Source organism: Salminus brasiliensis, chromosome 18 (assembly GCF_030463535.1).
Source record: "Salminus brasiliensis chromosome 18, fSalBra1.hap2, whole genome shotgun sequence".
Lineage (NCBI taxonomy): Eukaryota > Metazoa > Chordata > Actinopteri > Characiformes > Bryconidae > Salminus > Salminus brasiliensis.
In genome coordinates this window covers 11,706,573-11,732,180 of record NC_132895.1, presented here as the reverse complement: position 1 = coordinate 11,732,180, position 25,608 = coordinate 11,706,573, and the positions used below count along the sequence as shown (strand labels likewise).

General features: G+C 43.2%; 1 protein-coding gene across 1 annotated transcript in view; it reads right to left on the bottom strand.

Annotated features, from left to right (window-relative positions):
* The window catches only part of nsmfa (NMDA receptor synaptonuclear signaling and neuronal migration factor a), a 47,784-nt gene that overhangs the window by 9,154 nt on the left and 13,022 nt on the right, over nt 1–25,608 (bottom strand). The window contains exons 2-14 of the mRNA XM_072661559.1: nt 20,434–20,492; nt 17,793–18,662; nt 16,278–16,344; nt 15,872–15,877; nt 8,959–9,011; nt 8,228–8,317; nt 6,201–6,328; nt 5,159–5,242; nt 4,837–4,870; nt 4,235–4,305; nt 4,008–4,087; nt 3,782–3,884; nt 350–425 (exon numbers count right to left, since the gene is read on the bottom strand). Coding sequence (XP_072517660.1) covers nt 350–425; nt 3,782–3,884; nt 4,008–4,087; nt 4,235–4,305; nt 4,837–4,870; nt 5,159–5,242; nt 6,201–6,328; nt 8,228–8,317; nt 8,959–9,011; nt 15,872–15,877; nt 16,278–16,344; nt 17,793–18,662; nt 20,434–20,492 — 1,721 coding nt within the window. The remainder of the gene's footprint in view (nt 1–349; nt 426–3,781; nt 3,885–4,007; nt 4,088–4,234; nt 4,306–4,836; nt 4,871–5,158; nt 5,243–6,200; nt 6,329–8,227; nt 8,318–8,958; nt 9,012–15,871; nt 15,878–16,277; nt 16,345–17,792; nt 18,663–20,433; nt 20,493–25,608) is intronic.

Here is a 25,608-nt window from a genome sequence, read left to right as displayed (position 1 = left end):
TTTTATTAATATAGTCATTCTGGAGCTTTTTTTGGAGCTTATTGGTCCATTCATCATGTAATGTAAAGAACAACAGTCAACAAAAGTGAAAATTGTAAAAATAGAAAAAGACAATGATATGCAGTGTACATCTACATCCCAAAAGTAACATGAATAGTTGATAAATAAATTAATCATATAAAAATCACCATTCTGAAATCATTCTTTTTTAAAACAGGGACAGACAGTACTGATGAAGAGAGAGACAAAGCCTATCTGTCTCTGTGTGTGTGTGTGTGTGTGTGTGTGTGTGTGTGTGTTTGTGTGTGTGTGCGCAGGATGTTGCGGTGTGCAGGGCTGTTAGCCTCACCCTGTGCGGACAGCTCCAGTGGTGACTCAAAGGTGACCGAGTAAGGCCTCATCAGGTTCTTCAGCTTCTGGAACAGCTGTTGGCACACGATAAGCGCAGACACCAATTAATCCTCTCTCTCCTTCTCCTTTAGTCTGAGCAGAACATGCTCGCCCTCCTCTCTCTGTCTCTCTGCCTCCAGAGCAGTTGTATTTACGAGAAGGGATAATTCTACCACAGTAACAGTAGGCTTTCTCTTTACCACAACAAGCAACTCGTTCATGCCTCAGAAACGTCTGGCTGGGAGGACAAACTGGGGGGACCTTCAAAGGTGCCAATTACCATGACCACACTTTAACCGAGGCATGAATTTGAGTGGCTCTGGAACCAGGACTGTGTCTCCTGCTTGGGTATTTGCCTTTTTCCGGACGTGATTGGCACTAGCATTGAAATTCCATGCACACCTCTGTAACTCAATGTACGAAGTAATCTAATGCAGACTGGTTCATTTTATGATGTCAAATGTATACAGTTTTTGGTTTGGCCAAATTTGGACATATTTAGCTATGTCTTTTTGCTTTCTAAGGCTGCCAGGTGTCTTTTGTAATCATCATGTGCTGTAAAAAAATTTAAAGCTTGAGCAAATATAAAAAGGTTATGTAGATTCAGTTACTGATTACATAGTCATTTTAGTTAACTCAACTTAGCTTAGTCAAAAGTTCTCCTACCTCACATTTACTTCTGCATCTCAGGTTGGTCCACAGTACATACTGGGTTGAGCCTCATAAACATTAGTAAAGGAGCACCAAGCATCACATGGTGTCCCCAGACTGGGACTACTTTGACAATGGAGCACTGAGCTCTAACTGGAATGTGAACTTATGATCTCCTCACACTTTTGATGAGCAGCAGTTAGACTGTTGCGCCACACAAGAGGTGAGACATATATTACACTACACAGTTCTGAGTGAATTTACCTTTTTGTTCTTTCTTGAACACAGAAACATACATGTTTTCACAGCTCAAGAGTGGGGCAACTGTCTAACTGCCTGCTTGTCAAGACAGGAGATCATAAGTTCAAATCCCTTCAACACTACGGTTCAACATGATCAGGAATCCGAGAGTAGGAGAGACTAGGAAGGCCTCCCCAATGTAATAGGGAAGTCATAACCTGCAAATGGGAATAAATAGTAAACAAATTGAGGGGGAGGAGTCATAGACTAAACACCTTACAATATATCTGAGCTGCAGCTCCTTTACTAATGCTTTTGAGGCTATTGTTGACAAAACCTGTCACAAGAACCTGTGACTTTATGATTTGGAAACTATGATAAATTTTCAAATAGATTTTTTAGTGTTTCTTGACAAAATACAAGACACCATCACCCATAAAAATAGGCAATGTGTATTGCATAGCCAAAACAGAACTAGCATCTATCTTAAAGCCTGACTTTTTAGGCCATTTTTATAACACCACCTTGAACAGTGTTAGAAGTCACACATCAGCATGTCTACTTGAGATGGCTCTGTCATTTGATGTGGTTTTAAATAAGTGTGTGATGATGTAAGCATGCAGTTGGTATAATAATAAACCTGGTAAATCTGGTAAATAAACCTAAATCAGAAGCTTCCACTAGGTGTTCCTCCCTTCCTCCTAGCCATATTAGCCTCAACTTAAGCAGCAACCTCTGAACACCAAACATCTCTTTTCTGATTGAATGGCTGGTAGTTTGCTTTGTTTGTTTGTTTTTTTGGCCAAACCATCACTTAAATATTAAGGTGGCTTACTGAGGCCTTATAGAAGACTTTGGCCGACCATATGAACCAGGCCCTAAAAAGGCTGTTTTATTTTTTGCTTCCCCACAGTGCGGTTCTGATAATGAAGGTCAAAACTTATCAAATAGCAACCCACATTCACAAACTCACACTAGTACATCACACACATGTCAATCACACTCACACACTCAGTTCCCAAGAACAGCCATTGCCTCGGCCATTTGCGCCACGGCTATCTCCATAGAAACACACCCGTGGGATACCAGACCAGTACTAAAATGTCCTTAGGGCAAAACCTCAGGTCTCACAAATAAAAATAAAAGATACCTATGTGCTGAAAGCTCTAGATCACAGCTCTAGATCACATTTGAAGACCAGAAAACTTGCAAACTACATGTTTTGTTGTACTAATATCATTATTTGTATTTTTATTATTAGTAGTAGTAGTGCTGTGCTACAGTCAGTGGTTTGTGATCATGCTACAACTGGAGAGGTGGACAGGACAGCTTCTGGATTACATAACCAACCAGACACAGTCTGTCAAACATGACAGGCATAGACAGAAAAGTGAGAGAGAGATAAAAGAGAGTAAGAGTTCAGAGAGTTGAAAGACAGAGATAGAGTGTTAGAGAGAAAAGAGAGAGAGACATTGAGTCAGAAAAAAAAGAAAAGAGAGAGGCAGGGATGAGAGGTGAACATGGCCACTTAGTGCTACACTAGGCTCCAGGGGTTCCAAACACTGAGCCATGACTCAAGATGAGATAATGGATAGCTGCAGGCAGGCAGAGAGGGTATGATAGGCTGCCCCTGAATTCATGTTTATCGACTGAAGAGACAGTATAAGAAAAATTCTAGGAAACACCTGCATCGTAGAACCATCAGTGTTCAGAAGCTGAACGGGAGGTATTCATTTCTGAAAATCAGTATCCTCTTCTTCAAAACCCACATTGGGGACATGAGGAGTGGACATCTCAACCAATAACATAAATCTGTTCTAGAAAGCCCCCCTTTTATTCTGTTCTAGAATGTTGTTTATTTACACTGTTCTAGAATGCCCCCATTTATTCTGATCTAGAATATTGCTCATTTACACTGTTCTAGAATGTCCCCCAATTATTCTCTTCTAGAATGTTGATCATTTACACTGTTCTAGAATGTCACCCATTTATTCAGTTCTACAATGTGGATCATTTACGCTGTTCTAGAATGTCACCCGTTTATTTAGTTCTAGAATGTTGATTATTTACAGTGTTCTAGAATGTCCCCCATTTATTCAGTTCTACAATGTGGATCATTTACGCTGTTCTAGAATGTCACCCGTTTATTTAGTTCTAGAATGTTGATTATTTACAGTGTTCTAGAATGTCCCCCATTTATTCAGTTCTACAATGTGGATCATTTACAGTGTTCTAGAATGTCACCCGTTTATTTAGTTCTAGAATGTTGATCATTTACAGTGTTCTAGAATTCTTTACCCCATTCACACTCCGCTGAAATGTTTTCCAAAACTGTTCCGTTACCAGTTCTTTTTCTAAAGTTTCTACATCAACATTAGAAAAAAAAAACATTAGAGCACTAGAACGTGTGTGTTTGTTGGTGATGGTTAGGTCTTGCTATGAGATTCAGATTTACAGCGCTGTGCTGTTTTCTCACAGCATGCAGTATAAAAGCATGTACCTTCTCTCCATTGGGATTCCCCAGCACGTAGCAGCCCATGATGTGGATCAGGTTGGGCTCAGGGTTCACCTTACTCATAAATCGGCTTAGCCTTTTCCAGAACCTACACACAAAACATAGGCACACAGAAAGAGTGAGACAAACAGTTACTCTGCCGATGAGAAAACCTGTGTTGTCCAATTTGCGCTGCATTACAGAGGAGGGGGCAAACATTGATTTTACTCACTGGCTCATGTCCTCCTCTTTCTCCACTTTGGCAAAAGTAGCCACTTTATTCTTCAGCAGATACAGATGCCCTGGACCGCCCTAACAGAGAAAGAGAGCTGGTTCAGTCTCTCACACACACAAACGCAGGGATCTGACACACAAAATTTGCTTGCACTAGTCTGTTCTATGCGTGTTCTGTATGTGTGTGTGTAGCTTTGTGTTTTGTAGGTTTGGCTGTAAATTCACCTGACAGAAGATGAGCATGCGCCAGATCTTGGAGCCTCTCCTGTAAGACGTCAGCCTCTTCTCAATCTCCTCTACAGTACAGAGGTAACAGGGTCAAGGATCAGTACGAATGACAGGGTTTATATATATATATATATATATATATATATATATACACACATACACACACACACACACACACACACACACACAGTGCAGTGCAAATTCTAGGCACCTAGAATTAAAAAGTTTCTTATTTGGGCAGTAAGAGTTTCTTCTCTCAGTAAAACAATAGAAAGTGGCGATTTCACATCACTGTGTTTATTAAAACATCTACAAAGCTCCAAAGCTCTTCTCATGGGAGTCTACTATTACAGTTATAGTCATTCCAAATAGTCTGTCAGAAGCTATAGTTTGCCTCAGTGTTTCCGATTTCTGCAGCTCAAATCTACTTCCTGAGCTTCACTCAAGTAAGTGCAAAGATAAATACAAAGCCATTCCACATCAAACACCCAGGCAGAGAAAATGGCACAAAAACAACAATACAGAATTTGGTTTACAGATACAGCACACACACACACACACACACAAATAGACAGAGAGACAAAGCACACACTACCTACCCAATATATCATCAAACGTAGCATGCTCATGGTCCTAGAGGTAAAACCAGTAATGCAGAGCAGTCAGTAAAAAAACCTGAACAAATACAGTCAGCTCAGAAGATGTGGTGTTCAATATGCAAGGTGAAAAAACACATTTCAATCACTGTGTTTATGAAGAATCTTCTTCTAGAGAAATGTGATTACGTAGCTGAAAAGGTCCTTCTATACAGAGGATATGAATAGCTAGTATTACCATCTGAGAACCTGCTGCCTTTTTTCTTCTGTGATTCTGTGCAGTGTTCAACACAGTATCATAGGCCATTGTGCAGTACAGACTTACATAAAGTATGGGTATAATGGAAGGGTCATCCCTCCGAATGATGTTCGGAACGTACTCTGCCTTGGGGACCTTGGACGATATCAACTGAAATAACAAACGAGAATAGGAAAATTAATCAAACACTCAAGACAAAACAGTGATTGAGTCTAATCTTGAACTAACCCGTCCATGTCAAAAGAAAACAGACATACATGTCGGATGATCAACAGCCCACCTCATCATGCCTGGCAGTGGTCATGGTGCCAATGGGTTCATGTTTATCTGCTTTTGACAATACTTCTCCAAAGGGAATAGACAGGCTGTATGTGTGTGTGTGTGCATTTGCACATCTATGTCAGAAATGGGTGCAGCAACTAATAGTAGGGGGGGTGTCCACAAACATTTGGACATATCGTGTAGTTTAACTTTTCCAATGAGTTGTTTTCTAATTTTATGCCCAAAATAAAAGCTGCAGGTTAATTTTAAGTCCTATTGCTGATACATAATGTGCGTAAATGCACACACACAGCTTGTCTAGATCCTGTAGAGAAGTACTGCCAAAAGATTAGGACTCTGAAGCAGATAAAGCATTGAGCTGTGGAGCAGTGAACGAACCGGTCTTCTCTGGAGTAATGGAGAGGTGGCCTGACCTCACTAAAGTTTTTGTCACTAAATGCAATCAAATCCTCACAGCAATGCTCCACAATCCAGTAGAAACAAACTTTTTTTAATACCCTTGATTTTAGAAGAAACAATGAATGAGCAGGTGTCCCAATACTTTTGTCCATGTAGTGTACTTTTTAAGGAGATCTTCAAACATAAGGCTGACCAACATCACACTAGGAGTGATATAGAGAGGAGGTGTCATCAACCCACCCTTGAGAGAGCAAGGCCAATTGTTCTCTCTGGGACTCCGGCTGCTAAAGGGCAAGCGGCATGTCCTGGAATTTGAACCAGTGATCCTTGGAACATAGTGGCAGCGTCGTAGCCCACTGGACCACTCAGAGCCCCAAAATAAGCAGTTTCTAATGAGCTACATCAAGTGGAATTTGATGGAACCGACCATGACTTTCGGAGGGATGAAGTCATCTCCTTCACACGCCATTCTCTCCATCTCTCTCTCCTCCTCCCAGTCCATATCTTCACAGCCTCCATCTTCCAGAGTGGCACAGGACGCCTGCAGGTCACCACCTACAGCACAACACGGCACAGTGCAGCAGGGCCAGGTCAGTCACACACATACAGAGAGACAAGGAGAGAGAGTGATAGAGTGGACGAGAGAGAGAGAGAGAGAGAGAGAGAGAGAGAGAGCTGCAATAGCAGAAGATAAGACAGATAATAAAATAACACAGAAGTACTGAACTGAGGCACAGAGTCCTTTTGGAAGCACAAAATACCTGCCAGCATTAGAGGCAGAAATCAAACAGAGAGAAAGGACAAGAGGGGTAGAGAGAGAGAGAGAGAGAGAGAGAGAGAGAGGCTAACATTCAGATAATGAGACCAAAAGTCACAATAAGCCAACACAGCGTTTCCCCTCATATCGCGCGGGTGGCACAGAAACCCAAACAAAAAAAAAACAAGGAGACAAACACACATAAGACATCACATGCTGACAAAAATCTACACGGCACAAGTGCAAACACACACACACACACACACTCCGAACCCCAGACACACCAGCTGAGACAAGTACTCACAGAGCGAGAGAGAGAGAGTGAGGAACACATACTCGGAGACAGACCCTCACTTAGAGGAAGACAGACACACAGGGTCAGAGTCAACAGCAGAGGAAGCACATCACTGTGTGTGTGTGTGTGTGTGTGTGTAAGTGTGTGCTTTGCTGTAGGAGTGTATGAGTGGGTGTGCGTATGAAGTGAGTGTATTTTCTACTAATTTGATGGATTTTATTGTTTTTTACCACTAAAGTTCATTTCTACTGTTTGTGTAGTTTTGTATGTACTCATGCTGCGCTGCATTTCAACTGAGATGTCAGATTTTCAGAGTTTCCGAAAAAAGTCAGATTTCCTATTTGGAAAGTCGGGAGAGCCTCACCAACCAAAATCCTAGATGTCGGTTTATTAGCACTTCTATCTATTTGGGTAGCACTAAATTAGTCATACACACAGCACTGTCCAACATCTATCACTGGACATGTTTCCATGATGGTTGGATGCATTAAAATGTATAATGTACAATACTAACCTGGGACAATGATAACCTGGGACAACGCTAACCTGAGACAATGCTAACCTGGGACAATGCTAACCTGGGACAAAACAATTGGGCAATATTTTGGTTAGATTTGCCATAAAGCATCATAAATCAGCTGTGGAAATCACTCTACACCTTAAACCCTTTAAAACCTGTGTGCAGACTCACACTTCATTCCTATTATAGTTCACTTTAATAGGCCCTATAATAGAACCCTGCATTTTTTGTGGTTAAAGGTAGTTTTGTTTCCGTACTTTTAACACTGATATACACTATATAAACAAAAGTTTTGGGACACCTGCTCATTCACTGTTGCTTCAGAAATCAAGGGCATTAAAAGGAGTTTATTCTGCTTTTGCTGGAGTAACTAAGTCTTCAGTGTCCAGGAAAGACTCAGGATGTTGGATGATCACCACCCCACCTCATCCTCAACTCCTCAACTCATCCAAAAAGTACTGAATGGAGTGCCATCACCATCACTTCCATAGCCCTCTAGCCCAGGCCGGGCATTAGGCCAATAGGTTCATGTTTATTGGCTCCACAGAGTCCTCTTGGCAATACTTTACAAGCCAGTCCCTGTAGAGACATGGCAATGGGTGCAACTTCAAGTAGCTGAATGCATTCTTTAAAAGATGTGTCCACAAACATTTTGACATATAGTGTATTTAGACTTGATTTAAGAGAATTTCACTGGCCAAGCTATCATTGTGCAAACCCTGTTAGTGTGACCACACTTGTATGACCAATGAGAGTGGGAGTATTAGTGAGTGTGTGTCTGTAAGTACTGCACATGATGTGTGCATGTGTGTGTGTGTGTGTGTGTGTGTGTGTGTGTGTGTGTGAGGCAGTGTGGAGGGGTGTGTTAACAGCTTGACTCACTGTCTTTTGAGTCGTGGAGCGAGTCTTGCTTGACCGGAGTAGGGTCGCTCCAGGACCGGTTGAAGCTCTTCGCCCTGCGCTCTGCAAATGCTATCGGATGTGAAGAGACAGTCACTCTCTCTTTCTCTCTCTCTCTCTCTTTCTCTCCATCTTTATCTCACACACACCCTCAAACACGCCTCTCACACTGTGCCTGCTGAACAGCTGTCACACACTCTGTAGGGTGTCTGGAACACCAACCGCACGCTGCACGGCACCACACACACATCCATGTGCCCAACTCTGTTCCATCTTTGCCTGCATTCTTCTGCTGCTTCTCTCTCTCTCTCTCTCTCTCTCTCTCTCTCTCTCTCTAACACACACACATACACCCACGGTGCACTCCCAAGACCTAGTCTCTAATCATTATCTTAATGATCACTAGGAGAGAAAGGATCACCCGGAATCCCAACCCACGCTTACCACCAAGACACTTACACACTCACACACACACACACACACACACACACACACACACACACACACACACACACACACACACACACACACGTACCTATCCATGCACATACACACATTCCAATTACAATACACATGTACAGAACACACACACCAATGATACGGTGCTATGACACACACAAAAACACACTAAACACACCGACAAGACCACAATCACTAATGAAATCACACACTCTGACACACACACACATGCACATACACACACTCTGACTCACTCTGAGCTTTCATTCTTCTGCTGCCCACCATCCTAAGGTGTTTCCGGAAATTCCTGCACAAAGACAGAAGCAAAAATGGACAGATGGGTCAGATCTGTCCCCTGCTTGTAGACAAAGGTCTGGTGGACTGAGAGGACAATGGCTGAGTGTTGGAGGTTACGCTGTAGACGGTGTAGTGCATTTCAACACCTGTTCTGCTGCTAATCAGAAATGTCATTTGACCTGTCCATCAGGTCCATCTTCAGCTGTCAAAATTAACCTCTCTTAATGATCTCTCTTAAAATCACATGTATCTCTTCCAGCCATGGTTCTTAAAGTGGGGAGCCTCAGCTATTCATGATCTATAGTGAAGGGTCTGCAGTTTATTTTCTGACCCAGTGTAATCTGTGGCAAGAGAAGAACTATGATATGAGATATGCCACAACATCGCTGGTTTAACTGATAGTACAGTGATAGTTGCACTGTAACCAAACTATTGCTTCAATTCAGAGCTCACATCCCATTCCACGTCTCTTATCGGTTGAGATTTGTGCATGGGCCGTGCCTCATGGTCATCATTCCTCTCCAGGAGCACCTGCCAGACTGCCCCCCATGCACTTCACTACTCTCCTAATCACCACAACCCCAGGTGAGCAGAAATGAGTGAGGGAGAGAGAGACAGAGAGAGGGAGGAGAAAAGAAAACAGAGATGTGTTCTCCTGCCCATCATCAGCTCTCTCTAGACTAATGAAACCAGCACCGTGCGGCAAACGACCGACACCTACACTTGCAGAACCAACATGTCCTTTAGTTACGGCTGCACAGCTGCACAGCTCTGCCATGCTGGGATGCTACCTCACTGTTTTATTCATTGGCTTCTTTCACTGCTGTACTTAAAAATGGATCCATTCCACCAGATGACATCATCCTGCTCTGCAAAGTCAACACAAGAATGGTCTTGTGTAGACACTGCAGTGCAGGGTGATGTCAGATGCCTGTATTTGACAGGGAAAGTCAAATATGGACATTTCTGACATTGACAGTCTATTAGCACAGCAAAAGTGGTTCTCACAGCCAGGCAGTTGAAACAAGGTTGCTATGGTATTCTAGGTTGTTTATAAATTGTTGCTCCATAGCTGGTTGCCATGGTGTTACAAAGTTGTTGGTTGGTGATTGCTATGGTATCACAGATTGTGGTTGCTATAGTGTCGCTAAGTGGTCCCTAATGTGTTGCTAAGTTGATATGTAGTTGCTATAGTGTTGCTAAGTGGTCCTTATCACAGATGGTTGATATAGTGTTCCTAAGTGGTTACTATGGCATCTAAGGCAGTAGCTATGGTATCCCAGGTGGTTTGCTATGGCATTTCTCTATGGTTGATATGTAGTTGCTATAGTGTTGCTAAGTGGTCTCTATGGTGTTGCTAAGTGGTTGATATGTAGTTGCTATAGTGTTGCTAAGTGGTCCCTATCACAGATGGTTGCTATAGTGTTCCTAAGTGGTTACTATGGCATCTTAGGTGGTTGCTATGGTATTCCAGGTGTTTGCTATGGCATTGCTATATGGTTGATATGTAGTTGCTTTAGTGTCGCTAGGTAGTCCCTATGGTGTTGCTATGTAGCTGCTATAGTGTCGCTAAGTGGTCCCTATGGTGTTGCTAGGTGATCATATAGCGTTGCTGCGGTATCCCAGATGGTTGCTAAGCTTTATACTCACTGTATACCCAGTGTAGTCATTGGCATATTGGACAGCTCTACCCTGAGCTAAAAAATGACATAGTTACAGTGAAGGGGCCAAACACTGACAGATCACTGCATACAACTTCAAAGGCTCCTCATCCAGAATCAGGATGTTCTAATGTTCTAGCTACATTCCAAAAGATGGGCTGCAGCCATAAATAGTGGGTCACTAGTAGCACTGTTTTATTAAGACTCCTTGTTTGTATTACATTATGCAAAACAGAGTGGTCTACCAAGGTTGCTTTGTGATGGCGCGCAATATTGGATGGAGAAAATGAATTCAATGAATGTAGAGCAAAGCATGAATTGTAATGAAATGCTTTTCTGAGAGCTAGAAACCGTTCATCTCACAGCATTTCACACCCTGCATTCACTGCAGACCCTTACACTGCCGCGATACACGAGTACAGGAAGAGCATACTGGATATTTTAATATGCAATTTGAGGCCTTTTACAACAATGTGGAGTTCAATTTGCATATGATTTCTGTGCAAACGCTAGTATGGGCTTTCCAGTGGGCTAATTAAAGCTAGACCTTCTAACAAACATAGACTGGTTTGTATTCAGGTTAGACACCTGATAGGATTATGGGAAATCTCTAGTAGTATCCTCAAATATTGTTTGTTCTTCTGATTGGAACAGGCTTCATTAATGTAGCAGCATAGAAACAGGGGCCCACAGAGACGGCAGCCTAGCTTCATCTACATTTAACTTGTGATCCGCTGATGACCTGAAACAGGTATGTGAACTCCTCAGAGCTGTTGTCTGGGAGGAAACCAGTTTGAGAGGTCTGATCTAGAACAGGTTCAAATCATCCTGAATGTGATCTGTAAACTTTTCTTGGTCTGGTCAATTAGAACCTGATTTCACTTCTCCAGGTGGTCAACCTTTTCCAATGAGGGCTTTAGAAACTTCGTTTCCAGCTCCCCAACTCATCCCAAAAAATATTAGATGGTGCCCTATCCATCATTCCAGAGAACACAGTTCCCCCGCTCCACAGCTCAATACTGGGGGGCTTTAAACCCCTCTAGGCCTTGCCTGGCATTAGGCATGGTGCCAACAGGTTCATGTTTATCTGCTCCAGAGAGTCCTATTCTATTGTCAACACTGTATTGGAAGTACTTCTCCAGTGACTAGACATGTTGTGTGTGTGTTTGTGTGTGTGTGTGTATTTGCACACCTGTGTCAGCAATGGGTGCAACTTAAAGTAGATGAATGCATTTATTAGAAGAGGTGTCCACAAATATTTGGACATATAGTGTATATATATTTTTTTGTAATATTGATGGATATTGTATGAAATCAGGCAATAAGACTAAAAAATAAGATTGACAGGATTCTGAGTGTGACCGGATCCTGAGTAGCTTACTTACAAGCTACAGTATCTTTACCGTGGTACTGTGGTATAAGTGATGTAATTGCTGTGTAGTGGCTTGTAACCAATTGGCACAACAGTGATAGAGTGCTGAGGTGAAAGAAAGAAGCCGGGTCACACACGCTGAGTGGGCAGACAGCTGTGCAGTCCTGAGCTCACATCCGAGAAAGAGAGTGAGAGAGAGAGAGAGAGAGAGGTAGTGAGAGAGCAAAAGAAAGAGACAGACCACAGAGACCCCCTCTCTTCTTTGTCCTTTTCACTGCTTTCGCCCACAGACATCACAGACGCACACTGCCTGCCTAATGAGGAAATGAAAGAAAGGACAACGAAAAGAGAACGAGAGAGGGAAAAAGATAGAGAGAGAGGGAGAAAGATAGACATAGAGACAGAGAGAGAGAGAGAGAAAGAGAGAGCGAGGGAAGGGAAGCACCCTTCGCCCCCGCAGCCACCAGAGGATGAGTCAGTGGCTTTCTCGGCCATATCGCTTCTCTCTTATCCTTATACTAACTCTTTTATGTCTAGGCTGCGTTTTCCAACCATGTTAACTGCTCCTCCTATTTCATTGCTTTGCTACTAGGCGTGGGCAACATGACGCTATGCTAATGTTACTGCGCTAAATTACTTCACAGTGTGTGGATGATGCGTATATCGCAAGGTCAGTGATTCACTAAACCACTAAAATGCATTGTAAAAAAGACCAATTATAGCGAGTAAACAACAACTGCTGGCATATAGTGACCACATAAACTGCATGGTAACAAGAAGCCTATTAAATACACTGTATGTCCAAATGTTTGTGGACGCCCCTTCTAATAAATGCATTCAGCTACTTTAAGTTGCGCCCATTGCTGACACAGACGTGCAAATGTACCAACATACACACAACTTAAAAAGTACTGCCAATACAGATAGCAGATAAACAACCAATTGGCATCATGCCTAATGCCAGGCATGGGCTAGAGGAGTATAACACCCCCAGCACTGAGCCGTGGAGCAGAGTATATTTCAGAAGAAACAATGAATGAGCAGGTGTTTTTTACTTTTGTCCATATAGTCCATATTGCTCTATTATGTCAGTGAGTCTCTGAAGAGCTGAAACCCAACAGACCCAACACTAATACTCAGAGACCCCTGAAGGTTTCCATTAGTGTGATCAAGTGTGGTAGATCTCCAAGGTGGCAGATGTCTAGAACCAGGATTGGGGACCCCTGAGCTCAGGTGTGTCAGTAATGTAAAAATAGGTACTCAGAAAGTCGCTCTGCCTAGTGACTGAAGGCAGTCATCCATATGTATACCCAGTGTATAAAGGACAGGACAATTCCTCCTTCACCCTCTCCCAACTTCTTTCCCTTTTTTTCCTCTGTGTTTGTGAATGGTTCTGCAGCGCCAGGAGCTCTTCTCTATTATTCAGCTGCACGTCTCGGTCACACTGACCTTCCCCAGCAGCGGTCAGGCATTGAGGGATACGTCCCACTGTCTGCACTGTTAGCGTCCTTTCAGTGGCTAATCATCATCAACCCCTCCCCTTGTCCTCAACTCCGCTCCAACACCTCTGGTTACGCAATCATCTTACAACTGTCCTTCTTCTCTTGCACTCTCTCTCTCACTCTCACTCACTCCTTCTGTCTCTTGCCCTCGCTTCTCGCTCCCTCCGTCCCCTGAATGACTGATTGCCGTGTGCCATTGCTCTCTCCTCGGAGGGAGTTTCACTCCTGCCTAACAATGTAAATGTAAATCACCAGAGGCACAGTGAACTGTCTCCAGAGCAATGAGAATTCATTCAGCATTCTCTTTCAATTGCCTTACTCTCATCTTCAGGAACTGCCTCTGATGGTATTTATTCACAAAACACGAGTCTCTCTAAAGGGCACCAAGCACATCCAATACTGCTAGCCACGCTTGATCACTCACCTACCAAGAACTACCTTACTTATAACCACATTCATTTCATAACTAATCTCCTTCTTTCAAATATGTCTAGACATAAAAATTAAGATAATCTCAATGATTGGACTATTTTTTACAAAAGTCAAGAATTTTACAGAAAATGTACATAAATAAGTAAACCAGATGGAGAACCCGCTGACAAAAAAAGCTGTTTTATATCACATAATTCATTCATGGCTCTGAAACACAAAAGGGAAAAGCGTTCATGGTTGGGGGAAAAAAGCAATTTCAGGGTGTGATGAAACCGTGGAAAGTGCTCTGAGGCATTACAGTTCTGACAAAGTGTGACAATGAGTTCTTTTAACTTTTAGTTAAGAATCTATGTGATCAGACATACCAATGAATATATCTAATGATACAATCTGTAATCTTAACTCTGGCTGTAAAATAGAGGACATAGGCAGCAATAAGCTTACTGAATGAGCCACGTTAACCAAAACCACAAATACCAACCACACTTCCAGAAAGTCTACTCATGTTGCAGAAACATAGGGTGATTGACTGATTTGACAAAATTTTATTTGACATAATTCAAAATTTCAGTATTTCACAGGTAAACAAAATCATTCAAAGTGGTTTAATGTGGATCGGTGCATTTTAAAGAAAGAGATCATCCAGGTGAAATGATATAGGAAGATGATATAGGCAAAATCCTGCCCCTAACTACCGGGGTTACACATAGAGCCCAGCCCATTCCCTTTCCCTATAATCTAATCACCCGCTACATTGCATGCTCTGTTAGGTAGGCACCTCCCTTAGTCAGAATTTTGCTGAATTAAGCCCACAACACCTTGGGTAGGCTCAACAGTGAAGTCTGGCATCCCAGACCCACTCCCCTCCAAGCTCACTTCACAGGATTGCGCAAGGTTTTACTCACAACCAGCATAGCCTGCATATCTCCCACCATACTAGACCTTCAATAACACACTGGCCTTCCCCACTGAAACACAGCCCTTCTTATTGACTGATGGGGCATAACATTATAACCACCTGACTAATACAGAGTAGCCCCCTCAAAACAAAACAGCTCTGAGTCATCAGGACATGTTCACTACAGTTGCAGTGTCAGAATAATTAATTCCCTTAATTACAAGCATCTTTAGTCCTTAGTAGAGCATCCTTCTGCTCTCATCACCTGCTGCAAACAGGATGCATAGCCAGACACCAGCTTCTGGTAGCGTTCCTGTGGAGTCTTAGTCCATTCCCCATGGGCAGCGACCTCCAGTTCACTAATATTCCTGGTGCTGCAATCGCGTTTATCAAATCCCACCAAAGCCCTTCTAGGCATTCAAGTCAGGTGGCTGTGACTGACAATAGTCTCTATAGTCTATATAGGTTGATCTGTTCATGTTGATCTGCTTCAGAGAGTTCTATTCTATTGGTAATACCTCTCTAAAGGGACTAGACAAGCTGTGTCATGGTGCAACTTCACCACCAATTAGCTAAATGCATTCAATTAAAAGGGGTGCCCACAAACATTTGGACATATGCTGCAATGGGATATCAGGAAGAATGTAAACCTGAATAAACAAACTAGACACTGGGCTCTTTCAGCACTACATACTACATCACTGAAGAGCTGTCCGGATGTGTTTAATATACAGTTGATTCGGTTTAGATTAGCTCTTTATTGGCCTTCAGAACCGCACCTGATTCAGAAGGAGAACTGAAGATGTAAGGCATACAAGCTGGCACTTCTCATGAATTCAACTTAGTGCTCTAAACCACACTCGAGTCTCCTTGGTAACTTCAAACACTCAGCCAGGAGTAACGCAGGAGGGGGGTGGGTTACAGGGTGCAGAACAGGCGGCTGGGCGGACAGAGGGAGAAGCTAGAATTCAATTGGCAAGAAATATTATGAAAAATTGTACTCACGATATCCTGCAGGATAATGAGGGAGGGCACACATGGAGAGGAGCGAGAGAAAGAGAGAGAGAGAGAGAAAGAGAGAGAGAAATTTGCACTTTGATTAAAACTGAGATTTGTAGTAAGCGATAAAGTGTGTTTCCTTTATGTGTGTTTTTGATGTGTGTTTTTGGTGTGTGTGTGTGTGTGGGGTGGGGGGTTGTGTGTGTGATCTGCTCACTGTGTACTTGTCAACTTCCTGAGTCCCTGCGACACTGTGTGTTTGAGAATGTCACTAAAGTGCTGAATGTGTGTGGATACAGCAGCACTTGCAGGGCCATCTGTCCCTGCAGTCACTGCAAAGTAAAAGAGTGTGTATTTGTACTGAAGTGTGTGTGTGTGTGTGTGTGTGTGTGGACGTGAGTGGGTTACTCACGCTTGCATAGTTGTGGTAGCGGTCTGGAAGGAGAACATGTTCTCTTTGGGGTACCAGTGGCTGTCATCTGTTAGGGGGAAAAGGTGTGGTTGGCTGTGTTAGCAGCGTTTGTGATCATGCGGGTCACTTTGTATTTAAATGGATTCATTATCAGTGTGTTACTGTGCACACAGAACACTCACAGGTCCACTGCACAGAGGGCGAGAGAGGATCACAGTGACACAGAGGAAAAGAGAGAGAGAGACACAAAAAAATACAGACCACGGCACAATCAACGGACGCCCCTTCCTCCCCCCCCAGGGGTTAAATTAGGCCGGAGCTTCAGCACCGCTGGTTGAATGCTTACACCAAGCAGAGCTCAGCTCCGATACTGAGGTTTCGCAGAAATTTAAACCATTTCTAAACCATTTTTTATTACATTAATACATTTATATTAATGATTTGAATTTTGACACCAACTGGCTGGAGCCTTGTCAGGCCTCCTCCGCTCCTAACCAGGAAGCTGATTGGCTTGTTTTGTTGAAGGGCCAAACTTTATCTGGAACCAGCAAGCTGATTGGCTCTTTCTGTTGAATGGCGGGACTTAATCAGTAAACAGATGCCAAGTTACAGAGCCTTACAAAAACTCACATTCATATTTCAACCAGAAACCAGCCTCCTCAATGATTATGTCACTCAACCCCTGACTCACACGGCTCACAGCAATAGAACTCTACTCTCCACTCACACACCAAAGTCATGGTGCTGTAGATGTGTGGCCGCGTCTTATGGTCCTGTAGCGGTTTCTCCACACACTCTGTTCACATGACAGACTCTGCATCCAGATTGAGAGAATTATTATCATGAAAAGAACCACAGCAGTAAAACTCTCTTTCACGCTGTTATGGTAAAGCTTTGGCTTTTAAACCACGATCCACGTTCGTCCAGAACCGTCCCTAGTTAGTGTGAGAAACATGCACAATGACATCACCAACTAATCGGCTATTAAACTTATCGCCAACTAATTTCTTCATCATTTTTAGTTAACTAAGTTGATTAGTTGTGGCACCTACAATGCCTAATTTAGCCCACCTACTGCCAGGTGGCATTGTAAAGAGAATCATGTGATCAAACAATGTTATTCACAATGTTATGGCTGATGTGTAATCTAAACACATAAACTGTGATAAATCTAAATATTTATAAATATTTAGCAAGTGGCTTCTAAGGATACAGTCAATATGTTAAAATTCCACTGTGTATAATATTAAATACTGCACTGATTTATTGGGTATTGATAAAATATCAGCAGAAAAATGTCAGACTGGGAAATCGAAATAAAAATGTAAACTTTTATAGCTCAGTAATTCTAAAAGTGAAAGATTTCATAATACCAGCAATTAACCAACGAAACTGAACATCACTGATACCTGTTAAAGAAGTAATGCACCTCATAAACCCCAATTTAACCCCCATCGCACCACTCCCCTTTGAGCTCCTCTCTTTCTCTCTCCCTCATTCTCTGTCCCCTCTCACCTCTGTCCAGCCCAGTCACCCGGTCCACACTGCACATCCGCTCTAGTGGCCGCCGGGGCTGCTTGCCTGCCTCTCGTGTGCTGCTCTCCAGGTCCAGCGAGCCCTGGCTGCGGGAGGGTGCTCCAGGACAGGCCTCACAGGCCAGGCCACACTCTCTGGCCTCGCCCCAGCCACGGATGTTGTGGGCGCTGACGGAGCTCTGGAGTGGCTGGGACAGGTGGTGGTGGTGGTGGTGATGGTGCTGTTGTTGGGACGGTCCAGCTCCGGAGCTAACGGACCCTCCGCAGATTCCATGCTGGTTGGTCCCACCCCCGCTGGTGCCGGCGTGGTGGTGGTTGCCGTGGTGATGGTTGCCATGGTGGTGGCTGGCGCCTCCGCCTCCCACTGGCCCTCCGCCATGGTGGTGGTGATGCTGCTGGGTGGGTGAGGAGGATGTGGAGGAGGAGGCTGAGGGTTGGCCCAAATTTTGGGACGTCGAAGGAGGGGCATCCCGTGCCCCCCTCAGCACCTCCAGCTCTAAGCTCTCCTTGCTGGTCAGCATGGCGCTCTCGCCACTGATGGTGTAGACGCGGGACGGCTGCAGGGAGCACTCCACACACTTCTGCTGTTCCTCCTCGGCTGAGAAGCTGCGTTCCAGCGACAGGCGGCTCTTGGAGGTTGAGGAGAGGGAGGCGGAGGAGGCAGGTGGAGGAAGAGGAGGAGGCTGCAGGAGGCCCAGGGTGGGGTTAATCAAGCTGGGGTCAGCACCGCTGCTGCTGCTGCTGGACGTGTCCTGTAAGGGGTAGTTGTGGTGGTGATTGTTGTTCTGAGTGCACACGCTGTCTGGGGAATCAGAGTCGTGGCCAATGAGGGTGTCAGACAGTAAGTGATCTACATTGATAAACAGAGATAGATACAGAAATACAAGACACAGACAAAAAAAGACAAATGAGGCCACAATCACAGTACGGGTGCAAATCTCTGGGCTCACAGTGATTCAAATGTGAATGCATCTGAATCTGATATTTTGGGTCAGTATCAGCATCAATGCAAACCTTGTTAAACAAACCAGACATCAGTTAGACAAGACTGACCCACATTTGATACTGATTCTTTGCTGTGGACATTTGTAACAGCACCTCTGGTTTCTGCATTAACAAAGCAAAGATGTTTTTAACCTTACATATAGAATAAGGACCCTAAACAATTCCACATAATAAGATAGATACATCTGAAATTGCACTGGGAACAAAAAAGGGTAGTAGTCTGAATACATAAACATGACTGATGGAATTATTAACCAGGATTAGAATCCAGACACAAAGTTTTACACAAAAAGTACTGTAAAAAACGTTTACCAATTATTCACAATTTCTGCATAATTCTATTGTTAAACTTTTAACAAAACCCATTCAGATTGTTTTGATGTAAAACCAGTTGTCTTTACATTTACATTTACGGCATTTAGCAGACGCTCTTATCCAGAGCGACTTACAAGGTTACTCGTATTACAGAGGTGGGCCAATGTAGTGTTCGGAGTCTTGCCCAAGGACTCTTATTGGTGTAGCGCAGCATAGTCACCCAGACTGGGAACTGAACCCTGGTCTTCCACATGGTGTTGTTGTAACGCAATGGTAGGTGGTGGTGTTATCTGTTGCGCCACACCAACCATCTTTACAGTGGTGTTGATGGGAACCAGGGGTTGGGAGATCTACGCACAAATATAGCTATTACTATTATTTAGATAATATTATGTGTGTATGTGTGTGTGTAAATATTTTATATGCTGATAATGATAAAACAGTGATAAAACAAACAGAATAGAGGAATAGAGAATAGAGGTAGAGGAAATAGAAGGTTATGCAACAGTTCAACCTCATCATATAATTGGTTGAGAAGCATTCTAACCGAGCTGATATTTGTGATGACAGCAAGGTAATTGGCACTTTTTGTTGAAGGGCAGGACTTTATCTATTAAAAGACTTCTTTGATTTATTTTGTTTCCTTAGTTTGTAAAATAGAAGATAGGGTATGATGTCGCAAATAACACCACAGCTGTGATGACCTATGGCGACCAAATGACAGCCCTGATGTTGTTATTCTTGATAACACATTCCCTGTCGTGTTCTTTTGTTTAAAAACATGTTTTTTAGGACTATTTTTGCTCTCAATCATGAATGGTATTAAAATATATGTTTTAGGCCAAAACCATAAAACTATGAAAATTTTCTGGTGATTAAGGTCATTTCCAGATTTCAAGCAATTCTAATCTAAATTTCTAGCCCTGTAATCAGAATAAAGAAGTTTCTCAACTCGTTACTATCTCCACCACAGTGAACAATTCCGACTCTCTAGAAATGAGTTATTTCACATGAAATACTGAAAGACTGACATCCAAGTGACTGAATTTTGCAGAAATTGGAGGGAAATAGCCAGAGAATGTGTTATTTTGGCCAGAACATGAGAATAAACTGAACACTGTATATTACTGTATTCTACACTGCATCCAACTTTCAGCTGCAGTTCTACACCTTCACAGAAAAGTGATGCTTTTACTGAAATATGACTGCCTCAGAGGTCCAACCTAGAGCAAGTGAAAAGGGGGGAAAGACAAGGAAAAAAGAACAGTAGGGAAAGCAGAGCCAGGAAAGTCTGAGCTGACCTGATCCGTTCCGGCTCTCAGGATGAGTGTGAAGATACTCTCCAAATGCTCTGGCTGCTCTGCAGAGAGACAAAGAGACACACTCAGATTACACACACACACACCAGAAAAGGGAGTACCTGTTGCTGAGGTCAATCAATTACTTTGAACAAATCCAATATTACTTTCTGCCAAATGTTCAGCAGCCAGTTCAATCAGTCCGGCGGCTTGCCTTTGAATTTGCCTACGCTGATTAAAACAAATGCAGTCTGAACTGGGAGCTCATTAACCCGGACGCTCAGCCTCAGCGCCTCATTCTGACTGCACTCGCTTAGCTTCAGCCATCCCAGTACATCCCAGCTCCCCATTGCCTTCTTTGCAATTCTCCGCTCTTAAAGTCACCTGGGAAGCTGACACCAGCCCAAGGCATGAAGCACTTAAATGGGGATTGTTTTAACGCAGCAGTCTACGCCACCTTGGAAGACGGTGTTGCAGCTGGAATTGCTGGTCTTTAAAGCTCTGCTCCACAGTGAGGGAGAGGGAGCAGGGGGCACGTTTTAGTGCAAAACGGTGAAATGGGGAGGGGGTTGGTAGAGAGACAACGTGAAAGACAGAGAAAGAGAGGGGGGGGGGGCATTACTGACAGCTTTGTAGATGTCTGCCACCCACAGACTGAGATGTAATGTGTTTATCTCTCCACTCCAGGCTTGTGAATAAGGAAAACAGGTTGAGAGTGACAGAGAGAGAGAGGAGAAAAAGAGACACAGGGAACACATAAAGAACACAGATGACAAACATAATCTAGTTTGATAACCTTTGGTCCCCAATCTTGTCTTCAAATGAGCGTCATGGCAGCGCTAATTTGTGAGTCAATTCATGTGTGAGAGGAAGAGAAAGACAAAAAGAAAAGAATAAAAAAAATCCATAATGTGCTTTGGCGTGTTAGATGTAGAGTGCTGACCCTTGAAAATTAGTGTGTAACCCTGAACAGAAAAAAAACCTGGCGGTTCAATTATAAACACTTGGAAGTGCCAGAAACTGCTGAACTGCTTAATCTACACACAGCCATACACATCCACTTCCTGCAACAAGTGATAAAAAATAAGACCAGAATTCAGAGATGTTTTACAGTCTGACATCATCATTGCAATAGTTTTCCTTCATGCTGTTTAAAAAGCATTCCACATTTCTTCAACCCTTTAAGAGTAAAACTAAGATATACACAGGCAAAAAAAAAAATTCTGAAGTTTCTGAACCCTAATTTATACATTTTTCAGTGTTCTGTACAGACAAGCCATTCGGGAAGCAAAAATGCAAGTCAACTGGGTGGTTGACTTGCCCAGTTAGGGTAATTTAGGCATGAACTTACGAGTGTGACAGAACAGTCACTGTAATAGAGTAAAAAATCAAACGCGCCCTGCTCTCAAGTGACAAAGGATAATGCCACATCCTGCTGTTATAGTCCCAATATTACACATTTAAATTAAATGAAGTACGGGGGAAACAATACACTCAGCCACTCATGATACGATTCATAACATAGGATTGATGATTTGATATTCTCATGGCATGTCACATAATCTACCTAATGATACTACAACTAAGAGATGGGAAATCTTGTGCATGACATGACCATGCTGAAGTAGGTTATTGGTTGGTGCTGGTTGCTTGCATACATTAATGCTTGAACAGTTCATTCGACTGGGATAAATACATTGCTTGTGCACCACAATGCACTGTCAAGTCTTGTACATCCTCAAATTTATATTTGTAGCATCTTTTTTTTTTTTTTTTTTTTTAAAGAGTGCAGACTATGGCTATACAAATGAGGCACAATAAAGCACAACCAGTCAAAAAAGAGGTCACTCTTTTGGTCTTATAAACAAACTAACAAATGTAATTTAGGTCTAATGGATACAAACATGCTCGGAAAATTGCCATTATTTAAAGAAATAATAAAAAGAATAATAAAGGAAAAAAAATTAAATAATACTACATAAATGTAGGATATATGAACTTTATGGTATTGTTAACAAATATGTTATGGAAACATTTGGGAATTATGTCTGATTGGGAACTGATGTCCAGATTCTCTGATTTGCAAAACGTCCTATGAGAGTTTTCCGCTTTACCTAGATGACATATTCAAATACACATACACAAATATTCCAAAACAGTGTAACTGTGCTGTGATCTGGCCTCCATCCCACTCTCAAACAGTAGAGACTGATCCCGAATCCAGAAAATCTTGGTTTATGCTGCATTAGGACCTTATCCGGGGCATTTCAAAGCCCCTTCTTTTCAGAGTGTGTGCAGATATCTTCTTGCCATCTCCCTCATAATTTGGTGGCCTCAAACATCTGGTGTTTTGAAACTTTGTTCGTTTTAAACACTGATGGAAATGAATGTCACAACTCCTTCCACAGGGGAAATAAGTTCCCAGTGGCTTACCGTAGACGGCAAAAATCAAAGAAGAGAGCGAGACAGTAATTAGTGGTGCGCCTGAGGGGGTTTCATCAGTCACCATCTTTCAGGCACCCTGAGGATCATGGGGAATGAGCTTAACAGATCAGAAGAGCAGAAGACTCCACTGATTCTGCTCTGAATTCACTGGTGGAGCGCTGCATCCCAGACTGCAACTGCAACAAGCAGCAATTCCATACAGCCAACCAGCAGTTTAAGAGCATTTAGTGGCTTCTATACATTGCACAGATATGCCGAGGCCCTAATCACCAAATTACAGCATATTCTGATCCACATATGCTGGCATAGGGGCCAGTGCGGACCCCTTGTGAGTCATCGGTGTTTAAATAAGCTGTTCTGCATCCAAACAGCGTAGGACACAAACAGAATGGGAAGCGTTTAATGAGGGCAAGCTTTATCTCTGTTTATTTCCACAGTGAAGATAATGCCTCTACAAAAACACACACTGGCGCAGACATACACACACACATATGCCGGAATGGTGTATCTGCAATAAAAGTGTCAAACGGTGTCTTCTGAGGGCAGGCTTTTCTTGTGTTTCCACAGCGAAGATAATACCCCTACACAAAACAGACATCCACATGCACGCCCGCCCGCCGGAACTGTGTATCTGCAATAAAAGTGTCAAACTGTGTCCATCCCCTTTCCAAACACCCACACCGCTCTCAAAACTGCAGCCACCTCCACAGAAGCTGTCAGGCAGCCGGGGGATTCCTCTACAGGTGATTCCCAGCGGGGGCTGTAGCCCCGGGCCCACTGACGCCACGTCCCAGAATGTGAAGGCAGCTTTTGCATTGCTGACACGAGGCCATATGACAGTGCTCTCAATTATTCAATGTCAGCCTACACCGGTGGTCTGAAAGCCGACGTCTCCGTCTCTGACCATAACAAGCACTCAGCTGCTTCTCGCTTCTAGCTAATGGGAGAGTCAGATCAATCTGAGGAGACACACAGGCCACTTTCGGGGAGCCTTTGAGCTGAGTGGAATTGAGCACTGTTACCTGTTAGTGGTGCTAATGTTCTCCAAATATGTTTTTTTTAATCCACAAATATTTTTCTTGAAGTGATTTTGCAGTAATAACCAGAATATGGAGATAAATGACACTTTTGTTGTTCCAAACCTGGTTAGTGCGCCACCAAGTGGTCAAAAATTCAGTTCTGCTGAAACTTCTACAGACTATGCCTCAATTGGCAATGAAATGGAGAGGATTTTCCCCTCTGTTACATAGTGGTAGGCGCTGACCCTCTGAATGCTGGAGCTCTTACTGGAGCACCACACACTTGTTATCGACCCCCCAAACATGCATTCTTCATATGTGCTGTTTCATATATGATACTGAGGATGAATTTAGTCTTTAACCCAATTTTTGTCATTTCCAATTCTATCCCACCAGTTTGGACCCCCTCATCACGCAGGGTCAGGAAAAACAAAATGCCAATTCTGCTAAAAGCTGCTTTCAGCTAACAGACTGTCTACACTGGCTAGCACAGTGAGTGATGGAGGGTGAGCAAGGGCCAGCCATCCCATCCAGAGAGAGCTAGGTCGTCTGCGCTCTCTGGGGCTCCCGGTCACACATGGCCATTCCCACTGTTGATCCGGTGACGCTTTCTGTCGTATAAGCTAATGAAGCTAAGCTTAGGATGGAGGCAAGTTTAGCGTTTTTACCCAGCTGAGTTTCAGTTAGCTACAGCTACTGTTTGTCTACGTAATGTTTATTAGGTCAAGTAGATATTTTGGTTCACTTGGCAACAGTTGCTAAGAAGGATCGCATTTGTGGATGGAGAACGAATAGATCAACACGGAAATTTAGCGTGTGTTGTTAATTTCAAATGATTTAAAATGTTATTTTAAATGTCTGTGAAAGCTTACGCTGTTACGGCAGGCAGGGGGTAGTGTTAGCTAATGTTCGCTTATTGGCAGAATTTAGTGGTCAGTGGTCATTCAAAAACAGGTTGGTGGCTGCAGTACTGATCGCAGGTCGACTCACACCAGTTCTGTGTGTACAGCACTACATATAGCCTGTGCATATGTCTCTGTGACTCTGTCGTCACCGCCTCCTCTGCTGCCTTTCTATTCTATACAGCCACATCAGCCAGCGCTTTATTAACTCCCACAGGCTGGATGGCAGGCAACTCCGTAGGAGGAGCTTTAACTATAGAGGAGATCGTTTAACAGGGGGGAATTTGTTGCCTTTTTTGACGACTTACCGCACACTCGCACACTCACATGCCGCTAGTGTGACTCTCCATCTCTGCATGGTGTGATGATGAAAAGACTTTTAGCAGTAAGAGGTAATTATCAGCTCCCTCTGACGGCCTCACACAATGCCTCATATTTTTCATTTATATCCTCTGAGCTTTGATTAACATCAACATGACAACACGCGTTCTGCCACCTGGAAAATTGCACCATTAATAATACATAAGGAGAAGTACAGAAGACTGGGTGAGGCCTCTGTCAAAGGAGAGAGAGGCAAAAAGAGGCCAAATCTGTCCTCGGCTTTATACAGCTGTATCCTTTCTTACAGGCCTTTTGCATTGATGTGAAATACCTGTCATCTTATTAATGGCCTGACACACTTAACTTCCTTTCCTAGGCACATTTAAAGAATGTCTAATTCTAATAGCATCACTGACATTGCCATGTCTGGGCCCCAATGCTGCTACTGCACCATGCAACTTTGGTGGAGCTGCATAAGACCTCTTGCAAAG